This window comes from Nicotiana tabacum, chromosome 2, assembly GCF_000715075.1.
Source record: "Nicotiana tabacum cultivar K326 chromosome 2, ASM71507v2, whole genome shotgun sequence".
In the NCBI taxonomy this organism is placed as follows: Eukaryota; Viridiplantae; Streptophyta; class Magnoliopsida; order Solanales; family Solanaceae; genus Nicotiana; species Nicotiana tabacum.
Window position 1 is genome coordinate 37,325,136 of NC_134081.1, and position 20,663 is coordinate 37,345,798.

At 31.9% G+C, this 20,663-nt stretch overlaps 3 protein-coding genes across 3 annotated transcripts; all 3 read left to right on the forward strand.

The window, feature by feature from the left end:
• Nucleotides 1–2,048: 2,048 nt before the first annotated feature.
• On the forward strand, nucleotides 2,049–4,021 carry LOC142166474 (uncharacterized). Its single transcript, XM_075225866.1, has 7 exons — nucleotides 2,049–2,156; nucleotides 2,736–3,006; nucleotides 3,079–3,175; nucleotides 3,258–3,382; nucleotides 3,472–3,556; nucleotides 3,640–3,775; nucleotides 3,860–4,021. Exons 1-7 carry the CDS (start codon nucleotides 2,052–2,054, stop codon nucleotides 4,019–4,021), a joined length of 981 nt encoding a protein of 326 aa, XP_075081967.1. The 5' UTR covers nucleotides 2,049–2,051.
• An 82-nt stretch (nucleotides 4,022–4,103) lies between these two features.
• Nucleotides 4,104–5,095, forward strand: LOC142168289 (uncharacterized). Its single transcript, XM_075228951.1, has 4 exons — nucleotides 4,104–4,215; nucleotides 4,280–4,474; nucleotides 4,577–4,627; nucleotides 4,752–5,095. The coding sequence occupies exons 1-4, from the start codon at nucleotides 4,117–4,119 to the stop codon at nucleotides 4,998–5,000; spliced, it is 594 nt and encodes a 197-aa protein (XP_075085052.1). The 5' UTR covers nucleotides 4,104–4,116; the 3' UTR covers nucleotides 5,001–5,095.
• A 5,990-nt stretch (nucleotides 5,096–11,085) lies between these two features.
• Nucleotides 11,086–16,585, forward strand: LOC142168291 (uncharacterized). Its single transcript, XM_075228955.1, is given in 4 exon segments — nucleotides 11,086–11,637; nucleotides 11,639–12,002; nucleotides 12,119–13,330; nucleotides 13,989–16,585. Coding segments are annotated over 4 exon segments (3,792 nt in total). The 5' UTR covers nucleotides 11,086–11,088; the 3' UTR covers nucleotides 15,656–16,585.
• The last annotated feature ends 4,078 nt before the right edge of the window (nucleotides 16,586–20,663 follow it).

The following is a 20,663-nucleotide window of genomic DNA, read 5'->3' on the forward strand; positions in this document are numbered from 1 at the left end:
TGGTCTATATCCTTTGCCTGCATAAAAAAGAAAGTTAAATTGGATTAGTCCGACGAGAGTGACAAAGAGTCACCCTTATCAGATGCTTGCCTGACCTTTACTTCAGTGCTCTTTTTCTCAGTTAAATTGGATTAGTCCGACGAGAGTGACAAAGATCCCATGTATTTTCGCCATTTCAATTCAGAAGAAACACTGAATCTAACCATCTAACTTTTGCTCAGCTTCAGCTGTTATCGTTCAACCCGTCTATCCCATCTAGTTCAGCTTAATAGTAAACTTATATTTGTTCATTTGAAAATTCTCATTAGTTCTTTGATTTCGACACCTCTCATTTGCTTGTTTCTCCCTACTACCGAACGATACTTCTTTTTTTCCGACTCAGTCATATTTTCGCTCAATTCATCACATTTCCTTGGAAAACCAATCAATCGCTACTCCGTTTTACCTAAAATTTGACTAATAGGCTAAATCAATTAATTTTTTATAATAGACCTCAAGTAATTGATTCAATCCAATTAAGTTGATCTTTGTTAATAAAAAACAAATAAATGAAGCTAATAATTGGAAACGAGAGCAATAGGACAAGAATGATGTGAAAGCAATAAAGAAGAAACAAAAAGCTTCTTATTGGTTAATACTCTATGCTGATCTAGTAGCTTATCGTGGCTGAAGGAGAGTAGAAATTTTAGTATAATACTAGTAAATTTAACCGCGCTTTGCGCGGCAGAGAAATGAATGAATTTAAAAAAAAATTATGTAAATTTAGTCGAATTAGAAAGATATAGAAATATTTTCATGTATATGTGTATAAAAATGACTATAATCTATTAAAGAAATCACAACTCTGATATTTTATAAGAATTGGAGCTAGATAAAATGCATTTTCATTATCATATTTCTCTAAAACAAAGAATTTTAAGGAAAATTTTCTCTCGTGTGTGTGGTTTAATACATGAATCTGTTAGTCTAATTATATATTAGATACATCATAAATGTACATAGGTATTTGAGAAAGTTTTCCATTCTAATCTATCTATATAGAATAACAAAGGCAAAACCATGTTAGGCTGACAAGTGGAATACCCACAATTCTAACACATCTATCTATATAGAATAACAAAGGCAAAACCATGTTAGGCTGACAAGTGGAATACCCACAATTCTAACACATGTAAAAAATTAGGACAACTCTCCAAGATAATTGGAATTTCAAATTCAAACTACAAATCAACAAAATAAAGTTAAATTTAAAAAATATAAAAAACTTCCAATCGACCCACGATTTTGTTTTCAGTCCTTCCACGATTTTGTTTTTGCAGTTATTCTTATTGATACAATTGCCTATTAAAAATAGAATTTCCTTCCCCTTATTTGGGCTGGCTGTTATTAAAAAACAAAAAGAATCCTCCCACTTTCTTAGTTGACCCTATTTTACTCAACAACTACCGTGTCAAAGTTTCAATTAGTTTTTTTATACATAAATAAAAGTTAAAAAAAAGGACGAATTAATAACAATGGGCTAACTCATTCTTCAATCAGTTGAAAATATATTGGTAATATAAAAATTAAGTTTCCTGTCGTACTTTAATTTTTAATTATTTCGAAAATACATTTAAAAAATTGTCTTTGGGACTTATAGTAAACTATAAATATTACTGCACTAAAAAAGATATAAAATAAAAAAACAAAATATAATAATAAATATAAAGGAAAAAGAGGCGCATCAGATATGCCCTGTTATCGTCAACTGCTCTCTGTTTTAGCTTTTCTTGAAGACTCTTCAACTTCTCAAACCTAATTCAGTTTCTCACCCCAATTTTTCTACAGTAGTTTTTCTTCTATTCCACGACTGATCGTGCTCCCAAACGTGGGCTTCCAACCAAAAATCTCTATTTTATCTACACATACATAACTGCATGATTTATGCGCTGTATATTTTCAAAACCTTTTCAACTTCGTATTTTATCTACTCAGTATACCAGTCTGATTACAATTGATTTGCAAATATGGCCACACAAATTCATGATATCAAATAAATTTCAGGCAACTCGATGCAATGGAATCTCAAAGTTAGAGTTGTTCGAATGTGGGTAATGCCGGATCGCTTTAAGCCGGAAATACCGTATTCAATTGAATTGGTTTTACAGGATTCTAAGGTAACATATTCAACTTTCTCATAGGTTTAAACTTCGTAAAGTACTCGCATTCTATATGAAAATTCATTCTTCCGCATTACTCAAATGTCTAGGAAGTTGCTCCAATAATTTCTACTTCCATATAAACAGTTCTTTAAGTGATATGGAACCGACTGAGCCATTCTGATTTTTGATTTCAAATCTTGAGGATAACTTTAGACAGTGATTATCCTAATATATACATATAGACAATCAGTTAAGTTGCATCTTCGTACATAATAACAGATGTATTGTTCAAAATAACAGAGGTATTGTTCAAAATATAAAAATCTGGCAAATATTAGATATTGGTTGCCTTGCTTAGACTATCAACGGATGAACATACAGAAACTACGCTTATATATGAAATATGTGTAGTACAAGTATTCCTCTTTCTGTCTATTAATTAATGCTGGCTTCATAATTGATATAGAACAAACTGTAGCATTCTGGTTTTTGGCATCAAATCTTGAGGACAACTTTAGGCAGTTATGACAGTATAGACGATCTTAAAATTGTTGGCTTCATAATTGTGCACTAATAAGGAATCTGATTTTGTAGGGTGATCGTATACATGCTTCAATCGGAAAGTATGTTGTTAAGTTTTTTAGGAACAAGATACATGAACTTCGCTTATATCGTATGAACTACTTTGTAGTCGGACCAAATAATTTGAAGTTGAGGACTACGGCACACAACCTGAGGCTGACATTTACTCAAAAGACATTTGTTGAGGAAACAAATGACCCTTCATTTCATATGAACATCTTTAACTTGCGCTCTTTTGACCAACTAACAAATCAACATGATGTCGATCAGACAGAATTACTCGGTAATTCTTCTTTTCATTTTTAATGAACTAATGGTATTTGTAAAACTATGTGACTAACTTTTATATTTATAGATGTTGTTGGTCAGGTTGTGACCTATGAAGATGTTAAGACCTACAAGCAAGGAGACAACCAAAGTGTCTTTATTAATGTTGTGCTCGAAGATGATCAGTAAGTAATTCAAAAATAGAAACAATACTTTATAATAAATTACCTATATATGTGTTTATTAATCTTACCATGAAACGTATAGGAGGAACAGGATTTTGGCAACCTTATGGAGCGAACTTGTGGATCAAATTCAACATCACTTGAATGAATCTACTGATGAGCCTTTGATTGTTGTTTTCCAGCATATGAAAGCTCAAAAATTTCGAGGTTTACCAGAAATTACATGTATTTTTGAATTTTAGTTTATAAAAATTTTTAAATTTCAAATTTATATTTATAGTTCATTTGATACACAGGTAATTACTCAGTGCGTAGCTGTTGGTATCAGACAAAGATATGGATAAATTCTACGTTGCCGCAATCTATTGACTTTAAATCCAGGTTTTTCAAGTGTATAATCCTTTTCTATATGTACACAAAAAATAACAATAGTATTTATAAATTACAATTTTTGACTTATGCAGATTACTTGCAGCACGTCAATCAAACTTTGAGCGAATCACTCAAACAAGTTCTCAGCAAAGTTACTCTGTTAGAGATGAGTTAGACAAAGGAATTGTACTGTTTAAAACTATAAGGGATTTAGTTCAGTGCACGCAAGTGAGTTTAATTTACTTTGTCAATTATATTTATCTTATGTTTTCTGTTTTGCATTTACAATAATTTTTTATTTTTGTTAAATAGGAATGTAGCTATTGGATTGCGGCAAAATTGGTTAATTTGGAACTTGACCAGGGATGGTCATACTTGGCATGCAACAAGTGTAGTAGAAAGGTTGATAAAGTTGAAAATAAATACTTTTGTAAGAAATGCAATGAAGAAGAATTTTCATTTACTCACAGGTAATTACTATTTATGTATATTTAAATTCTTCTATCTATAAAAAATATGCATAAGGTTAATCAAAATTGAGTTGCAGGTATAGGCTTCAAGTTCGTGTTATGGATGGAACCGCTTTTATCTCATTGTTGCTTTGGAATCGCGAAGCTATGCAGCTTATAGGGAAGTCCGCAAAAGAACTTAAGGAAAGATTACTTGAGGTATAATACTAAACTTAATTTAGTTATCAATTATAATATTTCTAACCTATGAAATTTGGTGTAGACTTCAATTGCGGATGCTGACTGTTCTTATCCAAGTGAACTGGACGATATTCTTTATAAAAAATTCATGTTCAAGGTTATTGTTAAGCAAGAGAATATTGAGTCACAGGTCGAAGTCTACAAAGTTCTTAAGCTTACTGATGATGATGACCTTCTAAAGGAATACAATCACAGTTTATTCGATGATACTATCACTGTAAACATTTTTTACTCACAAACCTCCTCATACAAAATTTAGGTATAAATAATTTTGCATTCATAGGATGAATGAATGTTCTTTTTTCTTTCTGTTTAACAGGATCCACAGTTTTTTGATGGACAAAGCTCAAGTGGAGATAAGCTTTTCGGGGTAAATTTTATGAAATTTAAACTTTTACATCATTATTTATTTAGTTAACAATTATGAGTCAAAATTATGCAACTAGCAACAGTATTGCTCTCCAACTGCTATTAAATGTTTTTATTTTTGGAAGGATCTTATGGCCGAAACTCAGCTGAAGTCTGTTTTGCAAACTCCCATCGAGAAAAGCGTATCAGAAAGTGGATCGTCCGTGTTAGAAGATGGTGATGCTTGCAATGCAAAAATATCTCCTTTGAAGACGTATGACAAGAAGACTAGATCCGCTAATAAGGCATCAGCAGTAGGACCAGATGACGACTTCAATTCTCAACTCTCTAGCAACAAGGTTCGCAGAGTCGTTAAGAAAGAAAAGAATCTCTGATTGCTTTTACTGAAATGCCTTTAGCTATGCAATTGTATATTTTGTACTTATGTCGAATGAATGTGCTGCTGTTGATATGTGATCTGGTGAAATGACTCTACCTATGCAACTTCATATTATCTTTATTAATCATGAATTTAATTATTACTTATGTTGAATGAATGTGCTGCTGTTGCCTCAGAGATTTGCTAGCCTCAGAGATTTGCTATCTGCTTCATTATTGGTTGTGCTTTCATTTTTGTCTCATTCTTTGCTGTCAGAAAATTTTCTATCTGTCTTATATGTAATCTCTGCAGAGCACTTTGTGCACTTCAAGTAGAATCAGAACATTTCTATTAAGCATTTAGTAGATAATCAGATACCAAAGCAGGTAAAAGATCATTTCTTTTACTATCGGCAAAGCATAATGGGGAGCAACTGTTGTTAGGAACTTGCAACCAACACTCGGATATTTATTTCTCAATATTTTTTTCAAGAACTAAAATTATTTCATGTTACTTTGGCTGGATTTTTTGTAATCCACAGACAATGCTTATCGTTCGAAATTAGCATATTCACAATAAGCAAAAAATCAACAATCCTACCCCAAAGAAGAACCTTTTTCAGAAAATAACATAAATTACTCTCTCCATCTCAATTTATGTGGTACACCTTTTTTTAGTCTGTCCCAAGAAAAATGTCATGCTTCTTTAGGTTCCAAAATAAAGATGCTAAATACCTTCAAGAATTGAAGAGCCTTCCTATCTTCTTCTTGCTTCCAATCATCGTGCTTCGCAATTTCAACATTTCCATAAAAAGGAAACTAAATCAACTCAAATTAATCTCTGCAGAGCACTTTGTGCACTTGAAGTTGAATCAGAACATTTCTATTCCTGTAGTCTGCATAAATTGAGATGTGATTATGTAGATTAGCGTTTATACATCACAACAACAACAAAGGCAAATCACGTTGGCCACAAAAAAAAAAGGGACGTTACTCTTGATGAGCAGATTACTTCAATTTAACTAACAAAGGTAGTAAAAAAACAGGCCAAGAATTACTATATAATCTGAAAAGGACAGGGGACAAGTATTCCAAAAATATCATCTCGGACGTCGCTGGAATCAATGGAATACGTTGGATTTGTAAGTCCATGTGAGGCAAGGCACTCTCAGATTCTTTATACCCTTTAAAAGCACTTATGACTCTTTCACCAACCTGAAGCATGAATATAGAGTAAGTCAAATGATATTGAAAGAAAACCATGAAAAAAACAAACCATATAGCCAATAAAGCCAATACAAAGTGGAAGAACATTCTGTCCAAATCCAACCATTTTCATGGATTTGGACAGAATGGTATATGTGTAAAATTTCCCACGGAATTATTAAAGCCTTTTGCTATATATTCACGAACAACTGTCTTCATATCTATGAAGACAAAAGTTAGATGAATTATAGCATCGATAATGTGTCATCACTAGATAACCTTCTATAAATTTGCAAGGTATTCCAAACTCTTCTATGAGGATTTCAAACTCTTCAACCAACTCATTCTTGGGGTATCAAATAGTGCAGGAACAATAGGCCCACCCACCACCAGTTGCATAACCATTACGATTTTCTCATACGACAAATGAACAACAACAATTACAAATTTTACCTCTCTTCATCTGAAGACTATTTAGCCATTATGTTTCTATTTGGCAACCTGAAAATCCAAAAATATTGAATTTCTTATGATATTACATCACATATAACTAGAGCATATGTGCGATATGTTAACAAGATAAGAAAAAGGAAAAAACCATACATATTCCAAACATGCTCTTACGATCAAATTTCACAACCTACACCGCCTTTAAAATATGCAACATGGGAGACGAATTTCGTCTCTCCTATGGATAAACAAACATAAACATAACGATTTGTAAATATTCACAATATTAGTAAAAGTGAGAATTTGGTAAGAGTTAGAACTTGCTAAGAATTAATAACAATGGGCTAACTCATTCTTCAATCAGTTGAAAATATATTGGTAATATAAAAATTAAGTTTCCTGTTGTACTTTAATTTTTAATTATTTCGAAAATATATTTAAAAAATTGTCTTTGGGACTTACAGTAAACTAAAAATACTACTGCACTAAAAAAGATATAAAATAAAAAAACAAAATATAATAATAAATATAAAGGAAAAAGAGGCGCATCAGATATGCCCTGTTATCGTCAACTGCTCTCTGTTTTAGCTTTTCTTGAAGACTCTTCAACTTCTCAAACCTAATTCAGTTTCTCACCCCAATTTTCCAACTCCTGCCTACCTCAACGTCAGCCAATTTTTTTGATATGTATCCAGCGCTTTCATGCTTTTACGTTTGTCTACAGTAGTTTTTCTTCTAAAATTGTTGTAGTCAACCCTGTTGTGGTTGCTTCAGAAATTTTCGATATTGAATTACACTATCAGAAGAAAATAGAGTTTTTTTTGCTTTGGAATCAACAGACTGAGGGGTTGCCAAGAAGCCCTACAAAATTCCACTTTACTTTTGCAAAAGACTCTACAACTTCTCGCAACAAATTCAGTTTTTACGGCACTTTGACATGGAAGAACAGAAAAAACTCGCAAGAAAAAATCGAATATGCATACAGAAACAGAAACAGGCTAAATTTTCCTCGAACGGTATGAAATTTTAACATTATATAGATCATGAGTAATTTTGCAGTTCTTTAAACAATTGGACGTAAATTCGGTCTCTTACTAAATCTTTTTGTTCTACTATTTGTTCAGTTTCATAGATGCATTAGATTCTCAAATTTAAGTATAATTTTAAAAAACATGTGTCCTATATATCGACGTATTTTCTGATCCTTACACCATAGTACTCTCTATTATGCTGTGTATGGTCTTTCTTCCGAATATGCATTATTTGATATATCATTGCATAAATTTAAAATAATTATGTCATATGTTTTATCATTTTTGATATGTTTACCCATCCCGTGCATCTTATGCATTTTTAAAATTTTAGAGCATTTGTAATTTTTAAGTATTTTTGATGATTAGTCGTACAGGTTTGTCGTCTTTATTAGTGCCTTTTATACCTGTTTTACTCAGTTGCAAGTAGAGAAAAATCACAATTCTAATCAGCATATCAATTCTTATATACTAACCTTTAATGATAGTTATTGTCCTTAAACATCCTATAGATTATTTCATTATATTGGTTTTGATAGTTTTCCAACCTTTTTCCACTTATAACAGTTACCTGTTTTTTTATTTTATGGTTTACAGACTTTATCCATTCTACTACTATCAGACGGAATGCTTTTGAAAAAGGAAAAACAGAACAATCATTAACGGACATAACAAATCGTCTGAATTCCCCTCAATTATGTATTGCACCCATAAAGATTTGTGAACAAGTTTCATCATCTCAGTCTCAACAACAATATCCAAATTCAATGCAACAACAACATTTGCGATATGATTTGTCGCCTTCAAAATTGCAAAGCGATCATCTTTTACCAGATTTAAATGAGTTACCATTATTGCAAGGTAAATATTTGTGTAAATTTTGTTTTATCTTATTTTGAAAATTTGAGGAAGTCAAACTTTTGTGTCGCTATACTGAATCTCAACAAAAATATAAATTTTTTTAATTTATATACTTTTTTCTCATATGCGTAATGGACTGGCCAGTAGAATAATTTATAAAATAAAAGCTTAATTTGCTGCCATTATTTGCTTTTGTTTATTTTATTAAGTACAACATGTTTGTTATAATTATAGAATTATTATTTTGTATGAATTTTCTTTTTTGTCGTTCTACTTTTGAAAATTTTATTAAGCGATTTATCTTCTCTTTTGTGATGTTTATTTTTTTTTTAAAAATATTTGTTTGGTTGATTAGGCTTAATCTTTAGAATACTTTTAAATGAAGTTTTGTTGGCCATCTAATATAACATGTTGTTTGATAGGGGGTTTACAGTTTCATTGGAAGTATGACTAATTAGAGGCGAAGTAAGATTTAGTTCATGTTTGTAATGCGAGATTTTAGCCAAAGTTAAACCTTATTGATGGGAGTCGGTTTGTATTTGACCTCTATATATACTCTTGACCATCTTTAATTTCATAAGTTTGCTAAGGTACTACCTTTAGTTTAACTTAATGGAATGAGGTTGAAACTAACGGTGACACTGTTAAAACACAAAAATCAAGAGTTATTTTTTAAGTTAAACCCAGCTATAGAGTTATTTTTTCAAGGTCAATATTGCAATAAACTTATACTTTTTCTTGACCATGAAATATAAAAAATGCTACATATTAAGTTTGTTTACATAGAATTTAGGATATAAATATTGGTTTGATAGTTTTCCTATCTTTTTCCACTTCTAACAATTAGTTTTTTTGTTTTTATTTTATGGTTTACAGAATTTGTTGATACTACTATCATAGGGAATGCTTCTCAAAAAGGGAAAACAAAACAATCATTAACGGATATAACAAATCGTCTAAATTTCCCTCGATTTCGTACTACCCCCATAAAGAGTTGTGGACAAGTTTCATCTTCTTATTCTCAAGCACAATATCCAAAATCAATGCCAGAGCATAATTTGCGATATGGTTTGTCGAGTTCAAATTTGCAGAAAGGACATCTTCTACCGGATTTAAATGAGATACCATTATTTCAAGGTAAATATTTATGTTTAAGTTATTTAACTTATTTTTGAAATTTGAGGAAGTCAATTATTTGTGCCGCTATATACATCTCCACATAAATAATGAAGTTATTAATTTATATACGTATAACTTATATGCGAAACTTTATGGGCAACAGAATTATTTAAAAAACTAAACTTTAATTTGCTGCCATTTATTTGCTTCTCTTTATTTTCTCAAGTACAACATGTTTGTTATTTTACAATTCTACTTCTATGAGTTATTTTTTATTTGGGTTCTACTTTTGCAATTTTCATTATTTTAAATGCACCCCTATAATTTCAAATTCAGTATTGCATTATACTTTTTGTTCAATATGAAATTGAAAAAAAGGCTAACAATTAATATTTATGTTTAGAATTTGAAGATGACAATATTGATGGTGATATACCAGGTATGCCATTTAACTCACCGCAACTCATAGTCATACATACAAGTTTATTAATTTTTAATTTATGCATCAAGGTCATATGCAATCCAACGTACAAATTCATGATGCAAATGAAGATGACGATGTATTTGAAGGTATTCACATATAAACTCATCAATGTTCGATAATGTTAAAATGTATTAACAGTTCCAAATATATTAAATTTCAAATTTTAAGATCTAATTATTATTATTTATAGATGATGAAGTAGAGAGCTGGATGACCAATGAAGGTAAGTATGACGTATTTTAAAGTTACATATACAACATAATTTTACTTTCTATATAATAAGTACTTTAACTTTATCTCTTTATTTTACTCTCATAAAACTAGAATACTGGGATATAGGAGATGCCAATTATGAATGTGAATATTGTGGGGCATATTTCTGGTTCGAGGAAAGAGTTGACAAGAAGTATAAAAATAAAAAACCAGTTTTCACTTTGTGTTGTGGTCGTGGAAAAATCAAGCTACCAAATCCAAAGGAGCCTCCTTCGATTTTGAAGGATTTATTGTTTGGATCAGGTTAATAGATAAATTCATTTAATTAAAATAATGACACTATAATTTTTGCATATATATATCTGCTTTAGCCAAACCTAATTTCATGAAGGTGCAAAAAGCAAACATTTCAGAGAGAACATTCGAACATATAATTCTATATTTGCATTTACATCAATAGGAGGAAAGGTGGATTTTTCTGTCAACAAAACAAAGGGACCTAGAACATTCAGATTGTCTGGGCAAAATTATCATCAGATTGGAAGCTTATTGCCTCCGGAGGGATCTTCTCCAAAATTTGCACAATTGTATATCTATGATACAGAAAATGAGGTGGAAAATAGAATTCATGCTATCAGGTTAGCATAGACAATTGCTTACTCAAAATATTTTTAAATTATATTTTTTATAAGACATACATTGTTAGTTGAATTCAATACTTTTCTTTACAGCCGTGGTGAAATGAACAATCAACTTCATGCTGAAATTGTGAATGAGTTGAAGCAAATGCTTGATGACAACAATATTCTTGCAAAGTCATTTAGAATGGTAAGAGATCAATTTCAAACAGACCGGACCTCAAATGTTAGACTTAGATTGATAGGGAAAAGAGGCTCTGATGGAAGAAGATACAATTTACCAACAGTTTCAGAGGTAGCTGCTTTGATCGTTGGAGATTTTGAACAAACAAGGTCTGACAGAGATATCATAGTTGAAAGCCAATCTGGACAACTACAAAGGGTAAATGAATTAAATGCAGCATACTTAGGTTTGCAATATCCATTACTATTTCCGTATGGTGAAGACGGATACCGAGAAGATATTCCTTTAAATGATATTGATGATTCGACCAGTGGAAGGAAATGTGTTAGCACGCGTGAGTACTTATCATATAAAATTCAAGAAAGGAAGGATGAAGTTCCAACAATTGTGTCAGCTAGAAGATTATTTCAGCAATTCTTGGTAGATGGTTATACAATGATGGAATCTTCTCGATTGAGGTTCATTAGGCTTCCATCAAAAACAATTGAGAGCACACTTTTATAAAGGGTTACAAGATGCTGTTTTACATGGTGACATAGAACCTTCTTCTCAAGGACAAAGAGTTATACTCTCTTCCAGCTTTACGGGAGGTGCACGCTACATGTTGCAAAATTATCAAGATGCCATGGCAATTTGCAAATGGGCGGGGTACCCTGATCTGTTCATCACATTTACTTGTAACCCAAAATGGCCAGAGATTACTAGATTTGTGGAGAGTAGGGGATTATCTCCAGAAGATCGTCCCGACATTTTAACAAGGGTTTTCAAAATCAAGCTGGATCGCATGATAAAGGATCTACGCGACAATAAAGTTTTTGGAGAAGTAAAAGCAGGTACAATTTTTATGTTCTAGAAAATTATTACATTATTACATTAATTTTGTTATATGCTAATATTAAAAATAACTAATATATAAACTTAATGATCTAATTATATCTTTATTCTTCAGTGATTTATACAGTTGAATTCCAAAAGCGAGGCTTGCCTCATGCACACATCTTGCTTTTTCTTCTGAATAAATACCCAAATGTCGGAGATATTGATGGAATAATTTCAGCAGAATTACCAGATAAAAAAGTAGATCCTTATTATTATAATGTTGTTACAAATTTCATGATGCATGGTCCTTGTGGTACTGCTAGAAAATCTTCTCCGTGCATGCAAAATGGTAGATGCACAAAGCACTTTCCAAAAAAATTTGTGTCATCAACCACAATTGATGAAGATGGATATCCAATTTATAGAAGAAGGGATGATGGTAGAACTGCAAAGAGAGTAGGTATTGACTTGGATAATAGGTATGTTGTACCACACAATAGATTTTTATTATTGAAGTATGGTGCACATATTAACGTGGAGTGGTGTAATCAATCACGATCCATTAAGTACTTATTTAAGTATGTTAATAAAGGAAATGATCGTGTCACCGCAGCTTTTTCTCAAAGTGTAAATAATGAAGACTCGGGGGTCGTTGATGAAATAAATATGTATTGTGATTGCCGATACATATCACCTTGTGAAGCTGCTTGGAGAATTTTTAAATTCCCAATACACCATAGAGAACCATCGGTAGAAAGGCTATCTTTTCACCTACCAAATAATCAGACAGTCATATTTTCGGATGATGATCCAATTGATGCAGTTGTCAATAGACCAACCGTTAAGGAATCTATGTTTTTAAGCTGGTTTGAAGCTAATAAGACATTTCCTGAAGCAAGAGAATTGACTTATGCAGAATTCCCTCTAAAGTTTGTGTGGAAACAAAATCTAAAAAGATGGGAAAAAAGAAGAACATCTGCATTTTCTATTGGGAGAATATTCTTTGTTCCACCTGGATCTGGCGAGCAATATTACCTTAGATTGTTGTTGAATGTCATTAAAGGTCCAAAGAGCTATGAGGATTTAAAAAATATCAACGGTTGTGATCATGAGACTTTTAGAGATGCATGTTATACTCTGGGTTTATTAGACGATGACAAGGAATACGTGGATGCTATAATGGAAGCAAGTAATTGGGGAATGGCATCATATCTTAGGCAATTATTTGCTATGCTACTTTTATCAAATTCAATGTCACGTCCAGAAAGTGTTTGGCAAGCAACATGGCATTTACTATCAGAAGATATCCTTCATGAAGAAAGAAGAATATTGGATCACCCAGGTACTTATTTAATGCTTACAATTTCGAGTTATGATATGATACTTCTGAAGGATGGCTGATTTGCTTAACTTTATTAATTAATTTTCTTTTTAATTACTTCATTCATATTAATCTTATTGTTCATTGCTTTTTATATTTTTTTTCAACTTCATACAAAATTCATTCCAGAACTTAAGGTTCGTTAAACAATATTTTGTTATGTTTATGTCTTTTTACTATAGTGTTTTCTTTAGATCATAGGAATAATATTGGTACTAATTAATGCACTTTCCAGACATAAATACTAATAAAAAATTAATGCATTGTATTTAATGCCCTAAAGCTTCGGAAAAGCCTAAAATCGCTCTTATGCATTCTCTACTTTAATTGAAAATATTTCAATTCATTATTTTTGGATATCAAAACTGACTTTTTTGATACATTACGAATAATAAAATGCATCTTCACATTATTAGTACACTTTAAAAATAAAATGAACTACATGGTTTGGACTATATTATTCCTTCAAATTCTTTGTACGTTAAATGTGCTTTAAATTCATGTAAACTACTATTGAACACTATACTTTTTCATTAATCTTATTATTAATCTCATGTGGCTAAACTAAACTTTAACATTTAATTGTATTTCATTATTTTATATTTTTATGTTATTTCAGAAGCTGACCTAACAGATGAAGAATTGAAAAATCGCTGTTTGCAAAAGCTTGAAAATTTTTTGAAAGGTTGTGGAAGAAGTTTTCAGGATTTTCCAACAATGCCAAGGCCTGTTTATAATACGGAAGAAGTTGACAACAGTAATAGATTAATACGGGATGAATTGCGTTATAATAAACGCGCTTTGGTGGAGGAACATCAACAATTAGTAAAGAATTTGACAGATGAGCAAAAGTCAGTTTATGAAAAAATAATAAGAGATGTGAATGAAGACAAAGGTGGATTTTTCTTTTTATATGGTTTTGGAGGAACAGCCAAGACTTTTATTTGGAGAACTCTGTCTTCTGCCATAAGATCTAGAGGAGATATTGTGTTAACTGTTGCATCTAGCGGGATTGCATCTCTGTTGTTACCAGGTGGTCGAACAACTCATTCAAGATTTGTGATTCCTCTAAATGTAACTGAAGATTCAACATGTAATATCAAGCAAGGTACTCCTTTAGCAAATTTAATTATTAAGGCAAAGTTGATTATTTGGGATGAGGCACCCATGATGCATAGATATTGTTTTGAAGCTCTTGATAAAACTTTAAGAGATATTCTTAGGTTTAAAGATGCATCCAATTTACACCTACCATTTGGAGGTAAAACAATTGTTCTTGGTGGTGACTTCAGACAAATATTACCTGTCATTCCAAAAGGAAGTAGGCAAGATATTGTTAATGCTTCTCTCAATTCTTCTTATTTGTGGCCTCACTGTCAACTCTTAAAGTTAACAAAGAATATGAGATTGCAAGGTAATGAAATAGGGACACATCTAGATGAGTTGAGAGTTTTTTCAGATTGGATTTTGGCAATTGGCGATGGTATAGTTGGTACTTCTGTTGATGGCAATGAAAAAGTCCAAATACCAGATGATCTTTTGATAAAACAATCTGTTGATCCAACATCTGCAATTGTAGAAAGTACATATCCGGATTTCAACAGTCGTTGCAATGATATAGGATACCTCCAGCAGAGAGCCATTCTTACTCCAACTCTTGATATGGTGGAATCAGTCAACGAATATATGATTTCGCTTAATCAAAGTTCTGAGAAATCATATTTGAGTTCTGATACAATCTGCAGCTCTGACAATACTTATTTAGCACTGGAACATGTACACACTCCTGAATTCTTAAATACAATTAAATGTTCTGGAGTTCCAAATCATGCTCTTACTCTAAAGGTTGGTATTCCGGTAATGTTATTAAGAAATATTGATCAGTCAGCAGGATTATGTAATGGAACAAGGTTGATCATAACTAAACTTGGAAATCAAGTCATTGAAGCCAAGGTTTTAGCAGGACAGATGGCTGGACAGAAAGTGTTTATTCCAAGAATGACATTGACTCCATCTGATGCTAGAATTCCATTTAAGTTCCAGCGAAGACAATTTCCAATCATTGTTTCTTTTGCCATGACAATCAACAAAAGTCAAGGACAGTCATTGTCTCACGTGGGATTATTTTTGAAGAAATCAGTTTTTACACATGGACAACTATATGTTGCTCTTTCTCGGGTGACAAGCAGAAAAGGATTAAAAATTTTGGTTTGTGATGACGATGGGCAAATAACTACTGAAGCTACAAATGTTGTATTTAAAGAAGTTTTTCGAAATTTAGTCTGACACTCGAAAGATAATCAATATCTTTTTGGAGGTTTAAGTACTACTTTTGTTGCTGAGATTCATTAACCAACTACAAAAAATTCCTGTTGATGTGATTTCTGAAACATGTAATAGGTACGCTTTACTTTTCGGTATTTTTTTAAAAATATTTTCCTATTTCTCTATATTGGTCATCATCTGCCATAACATGGAATAACGTTACTTCTTACATCGCATTGGTGAAGAAGCAGTGAACGTCATGTACAAAATTGGTTTGAATAAGGTAATTCATCAAGTGGATTTTGTGATATTGCATCAACTGTAATATGTTTTGGCTGGCTAAAATAAAATTATGGATGTTTCCATATACTCATTTTTTTGACTACTAATCGACCTACTAATTTTTTTGTTTGTCTTTTATTGGTGTGATACAACAAGATTGTTTCTCAATATGCTTATTCCTAAGTTCTACTACTTCATTATTCCATTATGTTCTTTCTTACTTTGGCAGGAAATGTATGATCAAAGTCACTATTACATTACTGATGACTTCTCCAATTAATGTTCGAATTGTTAATTTGTTCTCATGGCTAGAAAAAATTGTTATTTGATTATCTGATCGACATGAGGAGCATGGGAGAAAGGATTATTCATCATGTAGAGCTCTGCAGTTTGGTGGCAGAGTAACAGTACCTAACCTAAACTGATCTTTATTGTTATCTTCATTAAATTCATTGTGATTAGTTAGTTGTTTAGACGTGCAAAATACTGGAGGCTCAACTATGTCTATCTCGGGTGTTATCGCCTTTCCGTGCAGAGAGTGGTGATAAGGAACTGTCTGTTCATCCGAGACACACCAAATTTATTGTGACTAGAAACAACAGAACCAAGATTGTTTTGGTCGGGCTTCAGGGAGTTGTCAAATATGTTGTTGGGCTAAGTGGTTGTCATTGACTGGTGAGGCCTCATTCTTTTTTAAATTGTGTATTTTGTTTTTTCATTTTACCCATAAAGGTCAAGAATGATTCTTCTTCTCTTTGACAGCTTTACTTAAAATAACTGCTAAAATGGCTTCTTAATTAAGTTACTCTTAATGTTGTGTTATTCTCTTAAAATTTAATGACATCCGCAATGTAAGTGCGTTACATTTCATTTTTATTCTTATTATTCTTCACACTCTTCATGTAATTGGTTTATAAAGTAATATTTTCCTGATATAAACAAGTTTTGCTGCAATTCCAGCTCAATAGTTCAGAAAAACAAGTTATAGTCTGTCAGACAAATGAAAGAGTTGAAGAATGTAATAACTAATAACGGTTCCTGAACAATAGTTTTATCACACTTTCTATCCACAAACCATCTGGTCCTTCTACTTCTTCCTCTGTCTAAGACTTGAGGAACGCTATTTTTAAAGAAGAACAGGGCATGTATCATTGTTATTCTGTTCTTTTTTCACATTACAACAATATTGGACACGAATAAAGAATCTGTAACTTGAAACACTGCTTTAGTAAAACATGAAGTCAATTATGTATTGGGTCAATTACTTACTAAAAATACTACTGATGCACTATCCAGGTCTGTTAAAGATATCAATAAGCATCAAATTATTAGACATGAAGCAGCCAAACTATTCTTTCTCAAAGCAGATGTGGAACACATTACACTTCTGAAGAGTTTTCGAAGTAGGAATCATGGAGATGGAAAAAAGGTTGACCTCAAAGAATGTCCATGATCTAAGCTTTAGAAATAATGTATTAAGTATCTTTGGCAGAATGTGCAAAATCTTTGTCACTTATTGCAATGCAAATCATAATGTTTAGCATCAATATACAAATGGCTTCTCATATACATGCACAGACATTGGTTTTTCTTTATATATATATGATCTGCTCTATTATACACTACTAATATTAATTACCTCTATGGCATGTTCCATATGTTACTTTTATCCTTGATTAAAAAAGGAGACAATATGTATTTTTTTCTGTTAAGTCAAGGAGTAAACTCTGTATAATTTCTTTACTTTCATTATTTGATATTACCATTTAGCTCTAATTATTCATCGTTTTCTTTCTGTTCTCAGCAACAGAGAACATTATGAATATATAGTGGCGCAAGGGAAAATTGTGCAAAAACACATTGGAAATCGTCTTGATACAACCAATGGGTTGCTAGAGGCAAAATGGATTTTTGTAATGAGCAACTCAAAAAACTCTATGCAGCCGAGGTGAGTGGTAAAAGTTACTGCGAAAATGCTTTTTTGATTATTATCCTGCAAAAAAAGGTTTGTTTTTCTTTTAATAATGTGAAATATTTGTTATTATAATGCCTTTCAGAAGAAGAGAGAAATATATCATCATTCCAGCTTTCTTGCTGGTGGGGCTACATTAGCAGCTGGAAGACTAGGGGTAACAAATGAGATACTTAAGGTAAATATCTGTTGTCATTGTATTGAACTGTTGCGTCAGATAGTTACACGATATCTCAAAAACTAAAGCAATCAGGTTTTTGACATCAAATCTTGAGGACAACTTTAGGCACTTATGACAGTATATACGATCTTATAATTGTTGGCTTCATAATTGTGCACTAATAAGGAATCTGATTTTGTAGGGTGATCGTATACATGCTTCAATCGGAAAGTATGTTGTTAAGTTTTTTAGGAACAAGATACATGAACTTCGCTTATATCGTATGAACTACTTTGTAGTCGGACCAAATAATTTGAAGTTGAGGACTACGGCACACAACCTGAGGCTGACATTTACTCAAAAGACATTTGTTGAGGAAACAAATGACCCTTCATTTCATATGAACATCTTTAGATAGCCCTAACAACAAATTCATAGAGATAGCCCGATAGGATTCACCTATTTTTCTTTTCGTTTAATTTTTTTTAATGCAGCCAATAAATATAGTTTGCAATATATATCTCTTTCTAATATTTCTCTATGCTCTTTTTGGTTTAAAACTATCCGCGCATCGCGCGGGTAAGTATACTAGTTACAGAAAATAACATGAAATGAAAATTAAGAAACTAAAAACAAAGAGAAAACAAAACAAAAAATAATATGAGGCAAGTCTGTCCATTAAATTCATTTCCGCTATCTATTTTACGTTTCAATTTTTTTTTCTTCCTTCTACTGTTCTTTTCCTTTCTTTTCCTATTCCTTAATATCCCTCTCAATTCCCCATCCCTTAGTTCAGGGATATACTTCTATAGAATTTTTTTTGTCCTGTTTGATGCTTCAAGGCGACATTATGTAGCAGCACATACTGCAGGTCCATGCAACGATCATCCTCCTGATCATCCAAGAACATGTGCCATCAGATTCTCAAATCAAAATATTTTCAGATTATGAAGATCATGTCTCCCTATAAAAATGGTTTTAAAAATTGTACTCCAATGTATTCATATATAAGCCAAGAATTACAGGAATCTCACCCGCATATCAATTAAGGAGCAAAATTAAACCTCTAGCCACACAATGATGATATCATATTATAGCGAGACAGAATACAAACAAAACCATAAGTTTCTTCCCGCGTACCCATATATGTGTCATATGGTCCCAAATATATCGCATTGGTCTCAAGTAAGTTCAACCCTGTAATAAAAGAAACTAGTGTCCTCATGGATGGATTAGAAAAAATCATCGTCATATATAATTTTACCTTCGAAATATGGGAGGTATAAAATCCCTCCCGATCTTATAAACTCTTTCAACCTTTTTTGTTTTGCTCGATCCAAGATGAAATAGTCACTTTTTGTATTTTTATTTGAGCAACTTTATGGTTCTGAATAACGTGGAGGGAATATATGAATGGTAGCATATCTCCATTGTTGGTATATTTATAAGTCTGGTGCCGGAGACTTTAGGGATTCTTTTTTCCACCATAAATAAGAAATATGGAAGATTGCAACAGTTATTCTCCCAATTGTTTGTTTCATTAATATGCGAATAATGATCAGGTAACTGCTACAAGTATTAATGTCTTTATGTTGGTATGCGATTTTTTTATGTATGTGGGTAAACGTTTCTATTATAACCTCATGATGAATATGTCAATCGTGGGACGTGACTTTTGGGTGGAGGTGTAATTAAGAGATTGGGGAACGTGACTTTTGAATTTTTTAATTTAGCACATAATATTAAATGGGAATATAAGCATAAAAAGTAGGAAAAAACTCAAAAATCTGAAAAAATAGATAAAATATGATTCTTGGCATAAGAGATGTGCCAAGTCATCAATTTTAACTTAGTCTATTATATATATATATATATATATATATATATATATATATATATATATATATATATATATATATATATAAATTGATAGTAAAGCGTAAATCAAATTGGATCTAAACGAGGGAAGAGGGGTTGTTTACCCTAAAAAAACGGATAACAATTGCTAGTTTCTCGCCTAGACGTAACTCGCATTATCTACTGGAGACGTGGATTTCGCCGATTACGTTTACATGGGGCATAACTGATGGGCACAACTATGGGTGAGTCCCGCATATCTCGGAGTCCGGTTCACCAGGTGAGTACCTATCCAGACTCTTGTGGCTTCCCGATATGTTGATTCCAAGGCTTTCCTTGACCGAAACGAATCACACTATTCTCGAGGGGATTATTGTATCCTAGATTTTTGGCTCAAGGTGTTGGGATATACTATTAACCATGCAGTTTAGACATAATATTGTGTTTTATGATTTATGGAATAATTGTTTATTTAATTTATTCAATTCAATAAAGTAATATTTTAAATAAATCATTTGTTACATGTGTATCCTTTAGTTATGTAGTAGACAATTTAGTGTATGAAGTCTTAACTCATGCACAGAAGATTAAATTGTCGGTTCTCATAATTAATAAACTATGTTCACAATCGAAGATATTATTGGGCAAAATATCTTGATGATTGTAGCACAAGATTATAGTATAATTTGTCTTGATTATGTGAGTGGTTTTACTCCGATTTCTTGTGCTAGTATACTTAGTGTATATTGAACGGACCA